At 38.7% G+C, this 20349-nt stretch overlaps 1 protein-coding gene across 15 annotated transcripts in view; it reads left to right on the top strand.

Annotated features, from left to right (window-relative positions):
• Positions 1 to 20349, top strand: part of APC (APC regulator of WNT signaling pathway) — a 138426-nt gene that overhangs the window by 95872 nt on the left and 22205 nt on the right. For 10 of the 15 annotated variants that reach the window (XM_081231312.1, XM_081231311.1, XM_081231317.1 and 7 more), the window contains 3 exons: positions 4127 to 4231; positions 16785 to 16883; positions 19581 to 19959. In XM_081231312.1, coding sequence (XP_081087438.1) covers positions 4127 to 4231; positions 16785 to 16883; positions 19581 to 19959 — 583 coding nt within the window. The remainder of the gene's footprint in view (positions 1 to 4126; positions 4232 to 16784; positions 16884 to 19580; positions 19960 to 20349) is intronic. The other 5 variants (XM_081231313.1, XM_081231308.1, XM_081231320.1 and 2 more) reach the window with 1 other exon arrangement.

Raw genomic sequence — 20349 nt, 5'->3', positions numbered from 1 at the left:
AATTATCATATGACACAGCAATTCCACTTCTAGGTACCTATCTAAGAGAAATGGAAACATGTCCACACAGAGACTTTCACTTGAATGTTCATGGCAGTATTATTCACAATAGCCTAAAAGTAGAAAAATGCAAATGTGTATCAATTGGTGAATTAATAAACAAAATGTGGTATACCCTTACAATGGAATACTGTTTGGCAATAAAAAGGAACAAATTGATGACACATGCTCTAACAGAGATGAACCTCAAAAGCATTATACTAAATAAAAGTAGCTAGACACATAAGTCCACATATTCCGCTTATAATTAATGTACAGAAAAGACAAATTCATAAAGACAAAGTAGATTTATAGTTACCTGAGGCTGTGGGTGGGAATTTGGATTAACTATAAAGCGTTCTTTTAGAGCACAAGGGATCTTTTTAGAGTGATGAAAATGTTCTAAAACTGGAGTATTGTGATGCTTGGTAAGTTTATTAAAAATCATTGAGCTGTACACTTAAAGTGGGCCAATTTTGAGATATGTAAGTACCTCAACAAAATTGTTTTGTTTGGTTTTTTAATTTTTTTAGTCCTAGGATAGAAAACTGGGCAAGGTGTCCAGCAACTATGGGAATAAGGAAACTAGATAGGATTATTCTTTCTAAGGAATCAGAAACAATCTCTTTGTTCTCAGTGTTAGCAGTAGTTTTAGATAGGGATCAAAGAACACAGACAGGCCTGTAGCCTAGGATCAATGAAAGAATAAAGGGAGTAAATAAGTAAAGAAAATAAAGATAATAAGTGTTAAATATTACTTTGTGCTCTAGAGTCAGACTGCTTGGGTTGTGATACCAGCTCTGGCTCTGCCGTTTACCAGGTATGTGACCTAAAGCCAGATACTTATCATCTGTGCCTCCTCAGTTTCTTCATCTGTAAAATGGGGATAATAATAGTATGTGCTTCGTAGAGTTGATGTAAGGATTAACTAAATCAATAGATGCCAAGTGATTAGTGCATAACAAACATTAGATTTTTTTTTAACTTCATTATTTTCATCATTATCACCATCATCAGTTGGGCCTGGCAGTCCTGCAGGCCTACTATGTTTCTCTGGATCCCCCATTCTCTCTCTACTGGAAATGACTATTTCTGATATCTACTAATCTTCGTCCTTCTAATAATTTCATCTCCTCCTTCACAGAGAAAACAGTAGCTATCGTCAAAGCTCTCTCTCCTTCCTACCAGGAAGCATTCTGCCTTCCTTCCTAAGCTTTGGATTTTCAGCTCCTGCCTTCTCAGGAACTTTGTACTCTTACCTCGCTTCTCTCACATATTTATCTTCTTTCCTTTCTGTAGCATCTTTTCATTGGAATTTTTTTTTTTTTTTTTTTCTTTTTGCGGTATGCGGGCCTCTCACTGTCGTGGCCTCTCCCGTTGCGGAGCACAGGCTCCGGACGCGCAGGCCCAGCGGCCATGGCTCACGGGCCCAGCCGCTCCGCGGCATATGGGATCCTCCCAGACCGGGGCACGAACCCGTATCCCCTGCATCCGCAGGCGGACTCTCAACCACTGCGCCACCAGGGAGGCCCTTTTCATTGGAATTTAAACATGCTCAAGTCTTATCTTTAAAAATAGAAAATGAACCTTCCTCAGGTCCACCTCTCCCTGCAACTGTTCTTCATCTGTTCCCTTCCCGTCCTCATTGTCTTTTCCTAATCTTCACTCCAAAGGTGTTTCTAGACTCCAAGTCTGTATTTCCTCCCCACCATTCACACACACCAGTCTAGTCTCTACTCTCATAGTTTCACTGAAATGGATCATTGATGACTTACATATTGCTAATTAAATTGACATTTTCAGTCTTCATCTTGATTATTTTCCACATTACTGAACACTGTTGCTTGAAATATTACACTCTTGGCATCTTTTTTGGTTCATACACATTCCTTAAGACATATTTCTCTTTTCTCTTTATTTTCTCTCCCTCCCTGAGACCATCTGATTTATGCTTAGGGCTTCACTCACCAGCTGTATGCTTTTGGCTCTCAAATTCATTTTTCTAGCCCCAAGCTCCAGACTCCTAAATCTGTGTACCTACTCTGCATCTCTACTTAGTTGTCTTAAAGGCACTTTAAATCCAACATATCCAAAGCATAATTCATGATCTTCTCCTCCTAAGTCCTCCTTATGAGCCCCACATCCTCCAAAATACCCTCATTCTCCTTTAGTATTACCTGTCTCTGTGAATGGTACCATCATTACTCAGTCGTGTGAGCTAAGGAACACAGGAGTAATTCTTGACACCAGATCTCTTCCTCCACTCGCCATATCCAATCTATCATGCAGTCTTTCACATTTACCTCTGTCTCCACTGCTTTTATCTCCATCACTGCTTCCCTAGGTGTAAAGTACCATTATCTAATACTTACTTTAATACATAGTCTCCAAACTGGTCTCTTCTCTTTCCTACCTACTTAGACCATTTTAAATTTGACTTAAAAAAAATCAAAATACACGCACCTTTTCCCATTAGTGTTACTGGTATTAGTTACGTGAGGGCAAGAGTGCCATCTGAGAATCACACTAAATTCAGTAAAATCAGTAAGTTTTTTGCTTTTTTTTTGTTTTTACCATCTTTCTGTTCTACTCTTCACACTATAGTTCTTTGATGTTCTAGAGCAAGCCATGTTTCCTCCCAGCCCAGGTTCTTTGCATATGGTCTTCTGTTTACCTAAAACCTTCACCTTCTATCCCCATCCCATTTCCTAGAACTCCTGTTTGTATTTAGATCTCAGTTCAGATAACGCTTCCTAAGGGAGCTCTTCCCCCCAAGTCCCCACAACATATGGCGTCCTTCTGGTGTATATCCTTATAGCACCCTGTACCCTTCTTCAGAGTACTTGTCAAAGTTTTAACTCTATTATCATTTCTCTCATTATTTGATAGTATCCCTGACAAGCCTGAAGTTTGAAGAGTGCGTTGAGCAGTGTCTGGTTTTGCCAATGCTGTACTCCCCAGCACCTAGTGAAAGTAACCAACATGGCAGATACTCAGTACTCTTATATTGACGTCTTCAATTATGTTAGTGTCAAATCTTGGTGGGTTTAGTGGTTTTTGATTCATTTTGTCCCTAGATTGATTTTGTATTCTCTACTTTTGTTGATTTTGTTGAATTTCGTAGTGTAATTTTCCCATGGTGATATTTTTTCTTCTGTTTCTGAATCATTGAGACTACCTCTCTTTTGCCTATATATAACTTATACTAGTTTATTGATGGAAATACTGGTAAATTATTAAGTCACATCTTAAATGGTCTAGGAAAGCTTTATGTTTAAAGAAATTCTAGTGGAAGCCATTGTACAATACAGTTTTCCACTATTATGTCAAATTTTTTAAAGTGTAATTTTTATTTTTGCATTATCATTTTCCTAGGGCAGGCACATTTGTGATTGTTTCTATAAAAGATAATGGAAAAGTTATTTTATTTCTTTGATTCTGCAGTGATATTTTTTTTCAAAGTCACTGCTTTGTACTGGATATAATCTCTCTTGAAATGACTGCTTTTACTGGATATAATCTGTCACTTTCATTTTACATAGCAGATGGTGGCTACATTAGAAAAGGTTTTTGTTTTTTTTTCAGATCAGAATCTTACGAATTTATCTGCTGGTTTCATATGACTTTTATTAGCAGAAGATGTATATATATATATATTCTGTGTATAAACATAGTTATACAGAAGGTGTTTTTAAGCTTAGGTTAATAGTTTAACTGTTATATTTGCAGCTCTAGTAAACGCCAGAGCCATGTGACCTTGCGGAAAAGACAGTTATTTGTTCTAGTTGGGTTATATTCCTGATAGTGATGTGAGCACAGCTGGTGGAGGATGGTGTTTCTGTGAGTCTCAGAAAATCCTTTGTCTTGTGTGGCTCTAATGCTCGAGGGACACACTTCACTTTCCTTTTACCGAAATAGTCGACAGTCAACCCTGCTGGAGCTGATGAAGTATAAAGTGCAGTTCCATGCTTTTGTAAACCTGTATAATTGAGGCATTCAAAGCTTTAAAGCAAGAACGTCGGAAAGCTCTGGGCTAAGAAAGCATACACCATTTTTGTATGTAATGATGTTAACTCCATATTAACAGAGGTCATCTCAGAGCAAGCATGAAGCCGGCTCACATGAAGCTGAGCGACAGAATGAAAGTCAAGGAGTGGCAGAAATCAACATGGCAACTTCGGGTAGTGGTCAGGTAAATATTTTATTAATTTTTTTCCAATTAACTATTTAAATATTTAAAAAGGAATACAGAGTGAGATGATTCTCAGAAAGATCTGTAAATCTTATCTACTTTCTTAGTCTTGAATGGATATCTCCAGAAGAATTCAGGACCAAAATGCTATGTCATTTTTCTTTATTATATCTAACAATAATGCTTTCAAAATTTCTAAGTGTATTTTATAGCTCTAAATTGTGTCTCTCTGTTTTAGCCTAAAATGATTAGCGTGAGAAGAATTTTTTTGAAAAATAAATACTAAGCTGCATTTTGGTCATATGTGATTTGACCTAGTTATTATTGCTTGTATTTGAATAGGTTTGCTCTTTCTCTGTGGCATTCTTTGCAAAGACATTTTTATATTTTTGTTTGTTTGTTTGTTTTTTGCGTTACGCGGGCCTCTCACTGTTGTGGCCTCTCCTGTTGCAGAGCACAGGCTCCGGACGCACAGGCCCAGCGGCCACGGCTCACGGGTCCAGCCGCTCCGCGGCATGTGGGATCCTCCCGGACCGGGGCACGAGCCCGCGTCCCCCGCATCGGCAGGCAGACTCTCAACCACTGCGCCACCAGGGAAGCCCCCCATTTTTATGTTTTTAAAAAATGGTCATAAGGACTTAGTTATAGTTCTTGTTTTATGTTGCACTTCAAGGTTACATAAATCTAGAAATTTAAATCCTATCACTGAAAAAGATGATTCTAATGCTCATACAAAGTAGAAACATAGCTTAATGATGTTTACTGTTGTCATCTTTAGCAAAATTATGGACGTCAATTTTGGTTTTTTTTAATGTAGAACTATTATCTTGTTATGTTGCCATCAGTCTTCTATTAGAGTTTTATTGGAATGCATCCTACTATGACAGTATTTTTCTTTGGAGTTTTCTGTATTCTCCACATTTTTTCAATGAATATTTTATGTTGTATATGAATCATTTTTTTAAATACAATTTCACTAAGTTAATTTTAAGGAAATTTTCTTACTGTTGATATAAAATATTCCCTTAGTGTCTGTAGGTTACTTTTAATGATACTATTTATTTTAAAAGAGCCTGCTTCTATTAGTTCATTAAAATTTAAAGCTTAAGATGTCTCATACTTGAGTACTTAAATTTATTTTACTGAGTTAAAACAAAAAGATACTTCATTTTAATATTACTGTTGAACACTGTAGTGGAGAAAACTATAGATGGTAAATTAGGGAAATTATATTTAAATAGCACATTTGGGTTATTTCTTTGTGTATTGTTTAGGGAATTCTTTGGGAACATTACGTGTTCCTACACATACGTAGAAAGAAGAAAAGTTCTGTCTTTTTGATAGAAAAAAAATTGTTTGCTTAGGATTAGACCCACTATTAGTGCTTTGGGTCGTATTCCAATTATTATATACTTTTAACACCTCATCTATCCAATAAGCTGGATATTCATTAAAAAAAATTGAAACCCTATCACACTTCTTACATCAAAATTAATTCTAAGTAGATTAGATTTGATGTCTAAAATGAAAACTATTAAAAATACTAAAAGATAAGAAGAAAATGAGGGTAGAATTTTTATAATCATGAAATGGGTAGGAAACCATAAGAGAAAGGAACAGTAGGTTTCATATAAAAATGTAAAACTTCAGTATGCCATAAAATGATAGCAAAGTTACAAGATCACATTAATGATGCTACAGCTACTCCCAGGTCCGAATGTAGATGAGTGATATATATCTGTGGGACTGTAATTCAGTTATGCCAAGATTCCTTTAACCTGTCTTAATAGGATCTACCCATATGACAACCGCTTGGGGTTTGTTCATTTGAGTTGTTTTATTATTTGCTCCAGAGACAAAGACCATTGACACTAATTAAAAATGAAAATAATCTTTTTGACTCTCAGGATCACAGTAGCATGATCTACCAAAGCTCCTATCCTGGTGCCCTTATCTCTACCACTTTGTGGAAATTCATTCTACCTCACCTGGTTTCCTGCCCACATCCACTCTGACGGAATGATCTTTACATGAGTAAATCACCCTCTTTGTAAAATCCTTTGTTGGTGTCCCTTGGTTCTTAGAATAAGATAACCCTTTATTATGACCTGTATAATCTGGCTCCTTCCCAACGTGTTAGCTTTATGTCACACTTTGCTCTCAGCACTTCTGCTGCGCTGACCTTTCAGGACCTCACCTTTCCTGGGCTTTCTCCTCTGCAGCCTGTGCACCGTCTGCTCCTGTTCCATGTAGTGCTCTTCTCATCCCACTTCACTCAGTTAACATCAGTTTGTGTATGTCTGAGCTTAAGCATGACTTTCTCAAGAGGCTTGAACTGTTCACATCCCATTATAAAAGACTGTCCTAGCTTGTTCTTCTCCTTTGCAGACCACATTTGCAGTTTTATGTTTATTTCTGTGATTATTTCTGTTCTCCCCAGTAGACTATAAGCTCCAGAAGGGCAAAGATCCTTTCCAGTTTCATCCATTTTTATATCCCCACAATCCCTGATAAATAGTAGATAGCAACAATAAATACATGAAGATTGGAAGGAATGACTAACACCCCTTCTAGAAATAAGGTTTCTTGACCTGTGATTAATCTCCCCTGGAAGTTAAATGAAAAGAGAAAGCTAAAAGTAAATTATACAGATCAGATCCCTATTTGCTTAGTATATAACTATGTGTGTAATTCGTTTATGAATTGATCCTCAGCTTTTCTGTTTAATGTTTAGAACCAGATCTCTAGTGATATAACCAGTAAGTAGTAATGAACTTCAACAAAGAGTGGGAAAGAGAGAAAATGGTAGGAGGACCTTTTCTGCTGCTAGTAATGTGTTTTTAAACCTTTTATTATGGAAAATTTCAAATATATACAGAGGCAGACAGAATAATATAGTAATCTACATGTACCCTATCTACTTGCCCTCCCATTTTATTTTTGGAAAAGATCCCAGACATCATTTCTTGCATAAATTCTTCACTGTGTATTTCCAAAAGATAAGAACACACTTTGGGGGGACTTCCCTGGTGGTGCAGTGGTTAAGACTCCATGCTCCCAGTGCGAGGGGCTTGGGTTCAATCCCTGGTCAGGGAACTAGATCCCACATGCATGCCACAACTAAGGAGCCCGTGTGCTACAACGAAGACCTGGCACAACCAAATACATTTTTTAAAAAAAGGAATACTTTTTTTTAATTGAAGTGTGGTTGATTTACAATATTGTTAGTTCCAGGTGTACAGCAAAGTGATTCAGTTATACATATATTTTTTTCCAATTCTTTTCCCTTATAGGTTATTACAAGATATTGAATATAGTTCCCTGTGCTATACAGTAAATTCTTGTTGTTTATCTAATTTATATATATGGAGGTGTGTATCTGTTAATCCCATATGCCTGTTTCATCCTTCCCTCCCTTTCCCCTTTGGTAACCATAAGTTTGTTTTCTATGTCTAAGATAACTTTTTTTAAAATTGAAGTATAGCTGATTTACATTATTATGTTAGTTTCAACTGTACAGCAGAGTGTTTCAGTAATTTTTTTTTTCAGATTATTTGTATCTGTTAATCGCATACCATTAATCTGTCCTTTTCTCCTTCCCCTGTGATAACCATAAGTTTTTTTCTGTGTCTATGAGTCTGTTTCTGTTTTGTATATAGATTAATTTGTATTATTTTTTAGATTCCCCCATATAAGTGATATCATATAATATTTGTCTTTCTCTGTCTGACTTGCCTCACTTAGTATGATATTCTCTAGGTCCATCCATGTTGCTGCAGGTGGCAGTATTTCATTCTTTTTCGTGGCTGAATAAAATTCCATGGTATCTTCTTAAACTAATCATCTGTTGATGGGCACTTGGGTCGTTTCCATGTCTTGGCTGTTGTAAATAGTGCTGCTATGAACATTGAGGTGCATGTATCTTTTTGAATTAGAGTTTTCCTCTTTTCTGGATTTATGCCCAGGAGTGAGATTGCTGGATCATATGGTAGATCTATTTTTAGCTTTTTAAGGAACCTCCATACTGTTTTTCACAGTGGCCATACCAATTAACATTCCCACTAACAGTGTAGGAGGGCTCCCTTTTCTCCACATTCTTTCCAGACTTTTTAATGATGGCCATTCTGACCGGTGTGAGGTGATACCTCATTGTGGTTTTGATTTGCATTTCTCTAATAATTAGCAATGTTGAGCATCTTTTCATGTGCTTGTGGTCATCTGTATGTCTTCTTTGGAGGAATATCTGTTTAGGTCTTCTGTCCATCTTTTGATTGGGTTGTGTTTTTTTGATATTAAGTTGTATGAGCTGTTTGTACATTTTGGATATTAACCCTTTGTCAGTCGCATCATTTGTGCATATATTTTCTCCCAGTCCGTAGATTGTCTTTGTTTTGTTGATGGGTTTTTTGGTTTTTGGTTTTTCTTTGCTGTGTGAAAGCTTTTAAGTTTGATTAGGTCCCATTTGATTATTTTTGCTTTTATTTCTTTTGCCTTGGGAGACTAATCCAAGAAAATATTGCTATAATTTATGTCTGAGAATGTTTGCCTATGTCTTTTTCTAGGAGTTTTATGGTGTCATGTCTTATATTTAGGTCTTTAAATCAATTTGAGTTTATGGTGTGATGGAGTGTTCTAACTTCTTTGATTTACCTGTAGCTGTCCAGCTTTCTGAACACCACTTGATGAAGAGACTGTCTTTTCTCCATTGTGTATTCTTGCCTCCTTTATCGAAGATTAATTGACCGTAGGTGTGTGGGTTTATTTCTGGGCTCTTTATTTTGTCCCATTGCTCTGTATGTCTGTTTTTGTGCAAGCACCATACTGTTTGGATTACTGTAGCTTTGTAGTATTGTCTGAAGTCCCAAAGCAATCTACAAGATTTAATGCAATTCCTATCAAAATGCCCATGACATTTTTCACAGAACTAGAACAAATAATACTAAAATTTATATGGAACCACAAAAGACCCAGAATTTCTAAAGCAATCCTGGGAAAAAAGGACAAAGAACAGTTTTGTTGTTGTTGTTGTTTTTTAAAGAAGATGTTGGGGGTAGGAGTTTATTAATTAATTTATTTATTTTTGCTGTGTTGGGTCTTCATTTCTGTGCAAGGGCTCTCCCCAGTTGTGGCAAGCGGGGGCCACTCTTCATTGTGGTGCGCAGGCCTCTCACCATCGCGGCCTCTCTTGTTGCGGAGCACAGGCTCCAGACGCGCAGGCTCAGCAGCTGTGGCTCACGGGCCTAGCTGTTCCGCGGCATGTGGGATCCTCCCAGACCAGGGCTTGAACCCGTGTCCCCTGCATCAGCAGGCAGACTCTCAACCACTGCGCCACCAGGGAAGCCCAAAGAACAGTTTTTTAAAATACATAACTATAGTGCCATTATTGCACTGCCAAAGAAACTAACAGTAATTCCTTAGTAGCATCAGATATCTAGTCAGTATTCAAATTTGCAATTGTTTCATGAATGTCATAATTTTTCAGTTTATTTGACTTGGGCCAGATAAGGTTCGTGCATAGAGATTGGTTAATATGTCTTTGAAGCCTCTTTTAATCTATAGGTTTCCTCTTTGTCTCTCAGTTTTTTGCTATATGTTTGTTGACTAACCAAAGTTATTTGTTTTCTAGTGTTTTCCGTAGTCTGGATTTTGCTGGTAACATCTCCATGGTGAAGTTTGACATGATCCTCTGTCTTCTGTATTTCCTATAAATTGGTATTTAGATCTAGAGATGTATCAGATTTGGTTTCAAGGCCCCCCTCCTTTTTTTGGACAAGACTTTTTCATAGATGGCATTGTGGTCTTCCATCAGGAAGCACAAAATGTCTGGTTGTCTCTATTTTGTGGTATTAACAGCCACTGATACTTAATGCCTATCTCCATTAATTCCTTAGGGGTTACAAAATTAGCTGTAGTATTTCTATAAAGAGAAACTTCTCCTTATCTACTGTTTGACTACTTCCAGATACAGTTTGTATGAAAAAAAGGCAAGGCAAGGGGAGTGGTTGCTTCTTCCCCCTCTTATGTCAAGTTTCATAGTGAGTTGGAGACCGTTGCTACCTTTATGGTGAACCCTTCTGAGTCACTTTGTAAAGTGAGCAAGCAGAGGATAGAAGAGGGGTTCCAACCCAGCAAGTGTAATTGAAATTGACTGTATCCCAGTTGTGCTAATTTAACTGCCAGGCATAGTCCTTCTAGGGTCCCTCAGCAAACATTTGAGTGCCTGTAATGGCAATGGATATGTAAGGGTGAATAAAGGGGAATCAGAAGATAGATGCTTGATTCTAATATGTAGTGAAAAGGAATTGTATTTACTTGGAGGGGTCCCCTGTAGACAATTCATCTTATCCCCACCTCTCTGCTCCTTAGCCCATTTTTCACTCTGCTGTTAACTTTCTCCCTCAGCCCTTTTACCTGAAAGATAATATAAAACTCATCACTGTTCAGGATCTGTTTACTAAGGATCTGCATTATGCCAAGACTGTTCTCAACCCTTGGGTGTGGTGGTGGGCTAGGTAGATGCTACCTTGTCCTCAAGAAACTTATCATCTAGAAGTAAGACAGATGAGCATTTTCCACAAAGTGTGTTAAGTACTTTGAAAGGGCAAGTACGTAGTGCTACAGCACTTAACCTAGTGTCAGGGTAATTTTCATCCTAGAGGAAGTTACAAATTAATTTATTCTGACACCTTAAGAATGATTGGGTAAATTAAGTACAGTAATCTAGGTGAAAGATGATGGTGGCCTGGGGGTTAGGGAAGAATTGATAGATGTGAGAGAGTCATTTAGTCAGCAAATATCTGAGTATCTGAGAGGATTTAGAAACGATAATCCATAAGGGTTAGTGTCGGATGCGAGGGCTGAGGAGGAAGGAGAAGTCAGGAATGACTTCCAGGTTTTTGTCATAGGCAGCTACAAGTATGGTGATGCATTTCAGTGCTAACACTAGATGAGGAACAAGTTTATGAGGGAAAATCTAGTTTCAAAAATGTTAAGTTTCAAGATGTTCAGTCTGAGACAATGAAGCAGAAATGTCAACTAGGCTATTAGATAGTGGGTTTGGAATCAAAGAGAAGGGTGAAAAATGTGATAATTAAAGGTATGGGAGATTTTTATATCCCCTGTGATTATAGAACGAGAAGATGAAGACCTGGGCTAAAAAAATCCCAAAGCAAGGGAACATTGTTGTTCCAAAAGAGGAAATAGTTAACAATATCCACCATTGACTGTGAGGACTTGAAAATTTTCCTTTAGGTTTCACCAAAAAAAGAACTTCAGTGCTGATCTTAGCAAGAGCTGTTTCATTGGCTTTCTTCTCTACCATGTGATATTGGAGTGAGTTGAGGTTTAAATTGGAAGGTTAAAAAGTAGAAGAGAGCAATTTTAGCTAACTCAAAAAGTCAGAGTGTGAACTGCCCAAGAGAGAAAAGCCCATTAACTGACACAGAGTAGAGATTTGAGAGAAAATTGAGAGATTATTTTTCTTTTTATAAAATAGGAGAGATAAGCATATTTGAATGGTAATGGGAAGGAGCCAGTAGAGAAAAAGATTGAAGGTCCAAAAGAGCAAAGAGAAATGGGGAGGGAAAGGATCCACAGCACACATGAAGGGACGGGCCTTAGGTAGCAGAAGGGGTGCCTCTGAAGCAATAGCAGGAGAAGATGGAGATGGGTGTGGAGGCAGGTAATTTTGTCAGTTTGGCAGCAGCAAGTTTGAGGAAGTTTTGTCTGATGGCTTCTGTTTCTCTCTAAATTAGAAGGTAAAATTATTTGTGGTAAAGGAGACATATCCAAAATAGCCACTGTGAGCAAAGAAGGGAGAGCTGACTAGGGAAACACAAGGATTACAGATGAAGGACTAAGGGCCCAGGTGTATTGGTGACCATAAATGTTGTATGGGCAGCACCCTGTAGAATTGTGTGATATTCTCACATGCTCAAATTTCTCAGATACTGCTCAGCAGTCCATGTTAGGGTGTAGAGAAAACAGACAGTTGGATTCATCTACAATTGCAATGTTTCCAGGCAGGTGGGATGGAATAGCCATGGGGCAAAGATATTGAAAACTGACGAGAATTACGGAAGTGATGGACCACGAAAAAATTCAAGGTGGAGTATGTAGAGACGTTCATGCGCTGGACATTCCATTCATTTTAAAGACACTTTCTTGGGGAAGGTTAAAGGAGATTGCCAGAATAGGTTTTCAGAGTTACCACAAGATAACTAAATGCATTGTTCAGAGATGGTACATTTTAGGGTGATGGAAATGGTCTAGGATACAGCCATAGATGTCAGTGACTAAAATGGAGTAGAGGAGAATAACGTCACTGAAGATACCAGAGAACTGAGAGACCACGGTTTTGAATGGGGCACAGGTTACCCAGAATGGTGGCAGTAATTGAAGTAGAAGGTCAGTGACCCTTGTGCCAGAGTTGTTTAATGATTGAAGACAGTGATTGGGTGGTTAGTAGGTGATAGCACTGGGGGAAGGGAAAAGTGATTATAACACAAGGAGATTTGGGGCTATTACCGGAAGGTGGAGAAATAATAGTTTCAAAGTGGTGTTGAAGAGTGAGGAAAACATAGGCTTATGCTACCTCCTGACACCAGAGTACATGGGATATTGGAGAGGGGGCTGCAGGGGGAGGTGGTGTCCAATAAGAGCTAGGTTTCAGTTAATGAAATGAAAGGAGCATTATGTGAAAAGTTGAGGAGGTGTGGGTATTTATGGAGCATGGAACCTAAATTTCACAAGGAAGTTTAGATAGGAAAGAAAATAGTAGGAAATAGTGTCTCACACACATTTTAAGGCTGACAGTTGGAAATGATATGTTTTTGGACTTATTATGTTTTTGGACAGTGAGCAAGGCTGATTTAGTGGATGTAAAATATGGCTGATTTAATAGGTCTTGAGTTTGAGAGAGAGTTAATGACGCTCATTTCTTCAGAATTTAGTCATGAGTCAGGTGGGAAATACTTCTTAGGAAGGTACCATTTCTTGCAGGTTACCATTTCTCTGGTTCCTCTGATAGATGTCAGTGCAGGCCTAGCCATAATAAAAGGGACCAGGAAAGATTCTCAGGGCTCGAGTTCTAGGCCTATAGGTAGTGTGGGTATGGGAATGTTCTCTTGGAATCTCCTTATAAGAAATGCATCTGGATTTCTAGCTAGAGAGTTTGGGAGAACAGAGCGGTGAGTGTCCCAAAATCAAGGAGCTGTATAGGAAGGTACGGAGACTGAAGCTTAAAGATGATTTGGTATCTACACTGAAATGAATGTCTGGAACATGTTTTAGTGTGGACATGGTTTTCCCTTGTTTCATAGTTTAACCTCTTATTTCTCTTTTGTTTCAAACCATGTGTTAATTATCTATTGCTGCTTGACAGTTTTAGCAAAATCAGCAAACATTTATTGTTGTTTCTGTAGGTCAGGAATCCTGGTGCAGCTTAGCTGAGTGCCTCCGGTTCAGGGTCTCTCACAGGCTACAGTCACGGTGTTAGCTGGGGCCGCAGTCATTTCAAGACTTGACTCGGGGAAGATGTGCTTCTAAGCTCACTCATATGGCTGTTGGCAGGCCTCATGTCCTCAGGCTGTTGGCCAGTGATATCATGTCCTTGCCACCAGGGTCTCTACAAAGGGCGTTTCAAAACGTAGTATCTGGCCTCCCTCAGAGAGCACAAGAGAGGGTGCCCAGGATGGAAGCCACAGTCTTTGTAACCTTATCTTGGAAGTGACTTCTCATCACGTCTGCAGCAGTCTGTTCACTAGAAGCCATTCACTAAATCTAGCCCACAGTCAAAGGCAGGGCGATTGCATAAGGGTGTGAATACCAGGAAACAAGGATCGTTAGGGGTTGTGTTAGATCCTCACTACCAGAAACAGTAGAAATATTTAGATATCCTCAAAGACAGTATGTTTGGAACTTCCCTGGTGGTGCAGTGGTTAAGAATCCACCTGCCAATGCAGGGGACAGAGGTTTGAGCCCTGGTCCGCGAAGATCCCACATGCCGCGGAGCAACTAAGCCCACGCACCACAACTACTGAGCCTGCGCTCTAGAGCCCGAGAGCCACAACAAAGACAAGCCACTGCAATGAGAAGCCTGTGCACCACAACGAAGAATAGCCCCCGCTTGCCACCACTAGAGAAAGCCTGCGCACAGCAACGAAGACCCAACACGGCCAAAAATAAATAAATTGATTAATTTTTTTTTTTAAAAAGGCAGTATAGGGCTTCCCTGGTGGCGCAGTGGTTGAGAGTCCGCCTGCTGATGCAGGGGACGCGGGTTCGTGCCCCGGTCTGGGAGGATCCCACATGCTGCGGAGCGGCTGGGCCCGTGAGCCATGGCCGCTGAGCCTGTGCGTCCGGAGCCTGTGCTCCGCAATGGGAGAGGCCACAGCAGTGAGAGGCCCGCGTAAAGCAAAAAAAAAAAAAAAAAAAAAAAAAAGGCAGTATGTTTGCTTCAGGATAAGGAGTCATTCCCCTTCTACTGTAGAGCAAGAGAGGCCCCTTGCCTAAGTCTCCTTAAAAAGCCCCCTGACTATTCTCTTTACCTTGAGTCTTGGTCCCTCAGCTCCATCTTCTTTATTGCAATCAGAATAAGCTCTTTATCTCCAAATCAATCAGTGAATCAGCTTCTGTCTGTCTCCCCCTCTCCCCCTCTCCCCCTCTCCCCCTCTCCCCCTCTCCCCCCCCCCTCTCACACACAGACACACACACACACACACATTCTTTCTGACCTTTGCTTATGCTTCTGCCTCGTCTGGGCTGCCCTGTGGCTAACTCTCCTTTTTATTATCTAAACTCTTCCTCGTAGTTCAAAATCGGATAGCACTTTACTCTGTACTCCCAAGACAGTATATGCCATTCCTGTGTGTGCATGTGGCCTCTGTCAAAGCACTTTCTACTGTATATTTACATGTTGAGCAACCTGTCTAGAGTCTGTGTGCAGTGAGGATGGGAATATCTTATTCACTTATATCGCTAGTGACTAGCACTGTACTGAGAAAGTAGCAAGAGCTCAGTAAATGTTTGTTGTTTGGTTGCATGTGAATTGAAATACCATTATAGAAGCACCCAGTAGCTAGTGGCAGCGGAAGGAGTTGCAGGATGTCTTTCTCTGCTGCCTGTTCTCCCTACCCTGAGGGGTACTAACCTGCTGCTCCAAATTGAGAAGTATCCCTAGAGGACTAACCAGCATAAAGCATCCAGACCCACAGAAGTAGTGGAGACTAGAAAGGGTAGCCACTCTGAGACTCTGTTCTAGTATTCTTAATCTAACCCTAGATTTCCCTACGTGGGTGTGAATAAGTGGGTCTTCATGCTTTTATATGGGGAGACATAAAAAAGACCTTTCAAGTTGCAACTTCTTAAAATCATCTTTATTGAGGAAAGACTAACATACTCATTTTAAATATACAGTTAAATGAATTTCACATTTACAGTTTTTTTCTACAGTTACATTTACAAATGTAATTTTCTCTTAAAACTTTTTTTTTAATAATAGCCATTCTGACAGTTGTGAAGTGATATCTGGTTTTGATTTGTATTTCTGTAATAACTGGTGACGTTGGGCATCTTTTCATGTGCCTGTATGTCTTCTTTGGAGAAATGTCTATTCAGGTCTTCAGGTCATTTTTTGATTGGGTTGTTTGTTTTTTTGATACCGAGTCGTATGAGCTGTTTATATACTTTGGATATTAATCCCTTGTCGGTCACATCATTTGCAAATGTTTTCTCCCATTCTGTAGGTTGTCTTTTGTTTTGTCTGTGGTTTCCATTGCCATGCAAAAGCTTTTAAGTTTAGTTGGGTTCCGTTTGTTTATTTTTGCTTTTATTTCCTTTGCCTTAGGAGACAGATGCAAAAAAATATTACTACAATTTATGTCAGAGAGTGTTCTGCCTATATTCTTTTCTAGCATGCTTTCCATAATTATCCCTTTACACAGACTCTTCCATCATTCTTCCAAAATCCAAGGCCTACCTTTAAGTATAACTTATTCAGTCTTTAATAGTTCTTAAGCAAGTAGTTATTTCTTTCTGTTTTCCCTCAGTATTTTATGCATTCTTCTTGCTAAGTGCTCATGATATCTCAGTGCAATTATTTATTTTTTCATGCCTTTCTCCAATAGAGGTTTCAAGCAGTCTTTTTTCTACTCTGACTCCTGGAGAACTTGGTCTGTACGAAATTTGTGGTAATTTAGAGCATTTTGTCACTCAGTGGAGCTTTCTACCAATCAATTTATGTTTAACTCAATGTAGTTTCATGCCTTTTGATTTGTGAAAGAATATTGCTCTTAGAATTTCTGCAGTGTTCGGTTACTTCCACATTGTACTTTAACTGTCTTTTGCAACAATCTTTTTTCCTTCAGTGTTTCTCTAAACTCTACTTAAGTTTATAGGTAAAAATAATCATTTTGAGCAGTTATAATGTTCACACTTTTAATGGTATATTTAGCTGTTTACCCTAAAGACAGTTCATTTGGAGTACCTTAACATGAAGTTAGCTGTATTTATCTATAATCTAAATTATACTGTCTATAATTTGCTTACTTTCTAGGGTTCAACTGCACGAATAGATCACGAAACAGCCAGTGTTTTGAGTTCTAGCAGCACACATTCTGCTCCTCGAAGGCTGACAAGTCATCTCGGAACCAAGGTAATAGATTATAAGCACTGAGCACAACCTGTGACTTCTGCCTCTGTGCCTTGCCTGCAGTGGCATACACCTCCACTTCCCACCCCACCGAAAAATGACTGTCAGAGTCCTAGCCAGCCTTCAGAAATCTTCTTGGGCTTTCCATCTTTACAAAACATTTTCTGATTTCCAGGGTCCTCTCACCTCCCCATGCAATCTGTCTACCTCCTTTGAATCACTACAGATGGAGCATAGGGACTGTTTTTTATCCTTTGCAGCACCTAGCACGGAATCTGCACATAATGAGTGTTTAATAGATACTTAGTGGATGGAAAAATTATTGAAATTGAATGTTATCCTATCCATTGCTGATAAGTGAGTTTTCTTAGGGTCTCTTAGATGTTAGTAAATTTTGGGGGGGACTTGAGAATAGTATGTTTGAAAAGAAAATAATTATTTTATTATTCTTAAAGCCAGAGGCTTTACTATTATATGAACAAAGATGAAATTCTAATATTACTAAGCAGTATATTTTCAGTTAAGTCTAAATAATTCCACTAGTTGTTTTCACAGCATACTCTACATAGTCTTTCTTTACTTTAGTAATATAGTGGCTCTTAGGAAAAGCATTACTGAAATAACTAATGTCGATTTAAGAAATGAATTTTAGAGTATCAATGGTATTGTTAATGTGAAACCTAATTCTTTTAATAACTCACAATAGTTACTACTTGGGACCACTAGGATGCCAGTAACTGCTGGGAGTTGTATGTTTATTATCTCATCTTCTCGAAAACCCTTTGAGGTATTCTTGCCCCTCTTTTTAAAATGAGAATACTGAAGCCAAAAAAAGATTCAGACAGCTGTTGTGTAAATAAATTGGAATTCAACCCCAGACCTGTCCAACATCAACAAGTAGTTTTCACTATAAAGAAAATGTGTAATATTCAACGGTACTATTGCATGAAAACTGGCAGCTAGAATACCATTTCCTTTTGAAGTGATTTATGCATGATAATATTAAGACCTTACTACATTTTTAAATGCCAGTTACTGTGCTATACATGTGTTATTTTATTTAATCTTCACAAAGAAAACCCTATTAGGTAAATTTCTCCATTTTGCAACTGAGACACCTGGGCCTCAGAGAATTCAAATAACTTGGTCGTGTCACACAACTCACTTGTAAATGGTGGAGTCAGAATTTGAAAGACTATTTATCCACAGTTCTGTACTGCCTTCCTAATAAAACTTTCATATCTAAGAGTAGTGTGTGTTTACACATTTAGAGTAGAGTTTCTCAGCCTCAGCATTATTGGCTGGATAATTCCTCATTACATTGTAGGATGTTTAGCAGCATCCCTGGTCTTTACCTACTAGATGCCCGAAGCTTTTCCTCCCGAAGTTGTGACCGCCAAAAATGTCTCCAAGATGTTGCCAAAAGTGTCTCAGGGTGGCTAAAATTGCGCCTGGTTAAGAACCACTAATTTACAGATATGATACATTTATGTAATAGCCTCTACTTTTATGCAATAGCTCTCACTTTATTTTTTTTTATTTTTTTTATTAGTCTCTGCTTTACAACAAAGTGAATCAGTCATACATATACATCTGTTCCCACATCCCCTCCCTCCTGCGTCTCCCTCCCTCCCACCCTCCCCATCCCACCCCTCCAGGCAGCCACAAAGCACCGAATAGCTCTCACTTTAAAATGAGGTTGATCACAGTGCAGGATAACTGGGTACTGTTTCCTGTTTCTAATCTGCTTCTAAGTAAATTCTTAGAATTTATGGTCAGGGAGTAATTGATGCTTACCAGCTGCTTTTAAAAAAAAATTGAATAAGAATCCTGGCTTTGTATCCCTGTATGATCAGAGCATTCTTCTTTTTATAACAAAATATTTTTACATGTATAAGGGAGAAATCATAACTTTAACAATATTATACAGTAAGTCCCCTACATATGAACCTTCAAGTTGCGAACTTTCAAAGATGCAAATATATTGTAAACCTATTACAGTATAGTACTAAATACCGATTGTGTTAATTGGGTCCCTGGGCTAGCTTTGTTGGACTTATGAACAAATTGGACTTGTGAACGTGCTCTCAGAATGGAACTCGTTCATATGTAGGGGACTTACTGTAATTATAATCTGGTGAGGGTTAGCAATTGCTGAGAGCTAGTACTTAGTAAATAATAATTGCTGAAAAATATTTTCTCTTTATTGATTATGGTTGTAGATTTTAAAAATTAAAAGTTTAAATTGCGTAAAGAATTTAGATAAACCACATCTCTGACTCTGCGTGTGTGTTGGTGGGGGTGGGGGGGTGTGGTTCTGACTCTGCGTGTGTGTTGGTGGGGGTGGGGGGGTGTGGTGCGGGGGGAGATGTGAGAGACAGAGAAATCCGTTGATTGTCATTCATCATAATCAGTGGATTATCACCAGCTGATCCAGACAAACAGCAATTTAGGTTTATGTAAGAACCTACTTTCTCTTTTTCAACACTATGTAATACCACTACTAATATTTACTCATAACCAAGTTGGTGATGATTATATTATATGGATTTTGAAATAACGCTCATTACTTTATCCTGGAAAGGGGTTTTTGTTTTTGTTTTTAATGAGTTACAATAAATATCCCATTCATCACTTCATTGGTGTTGGCTTTTGGATATTAAAGTCATAATTTTGTTTCTAAACTCATTTGGCCCACAGGTGGAAATGGTGTATTCATTGTTGTCAATGCTTGGTACTCATGATAAGGATGATATGTCGCGAACTTTGCTAGCTATGTCTAGCTCCCAAGACAGCTGTATATCCATGCGACAGTCTGGATGTCTTCCTCTCCTCATCCAGCTTTTACATGGCAATGACAAAGACTCTGTGTTGTTGGGAAATTCCCGGGGCAGTAAAGAGGCTCGGGCCAGGGCCAGTGCAGCACTCCACAACATCATTCACTCACAGCCTGATGACAAGAGAGGCAGGCGTGAAATCCGAGTCCTTCATCTTTTGGAACAGATACGAGCTTACTGTGAAACCTGTTGGGAGTGGCAGGAAGCCCATGAACAAGGCATGGACCAGGACAAAAATCCAAGTATGTTCCGTATGGTGCATGTTACAAAGCAAATGTAAAAGTTTTTGAAATGAAAACTTTAAATTAGGATGGTGTCTTTATGAATAGCCCTGGGAAATTCATATTAGCCATGTACACTGCTAACATAGTTTAAAGCTTAATTTCTCTAGAAAAAAATTAGCAAAGGAAAATGTTATGTGTACTACAATGCAACCACAAAAGAACAGAAAATCAAGACAGAGTCATAGCATAGCAGATCTAGAAAGAACTTGAGCGATTATGTCCTCCATCTCTTGAGATTAAGCTCAAGAAAGTGACTTTACATAAGTTCCTTCAGCTGTTAGTGACCAACCCATAATCTCTTACATTTGCATATCACTCTACTCAGTGGATACAGAGCTGTGCTATATA

This window comes from Mesoplodon bidens, assembly GCF_964165515.1.
Source record: "Mesoplodon bidens genome assembly, chromosome: 4".
Lineage (NCBI taxonomy): Eukaryota > Metazoa > Chordata > Mammalia > Artiodactyla > Ziphiidae > Mesoplodon > Mesoplodon bidens.
The sequence above is the reverse complement of the archived record's forward strand: the minus strand, read 5'-3'. Positions and strand labels throughout refer to the sequence as shown.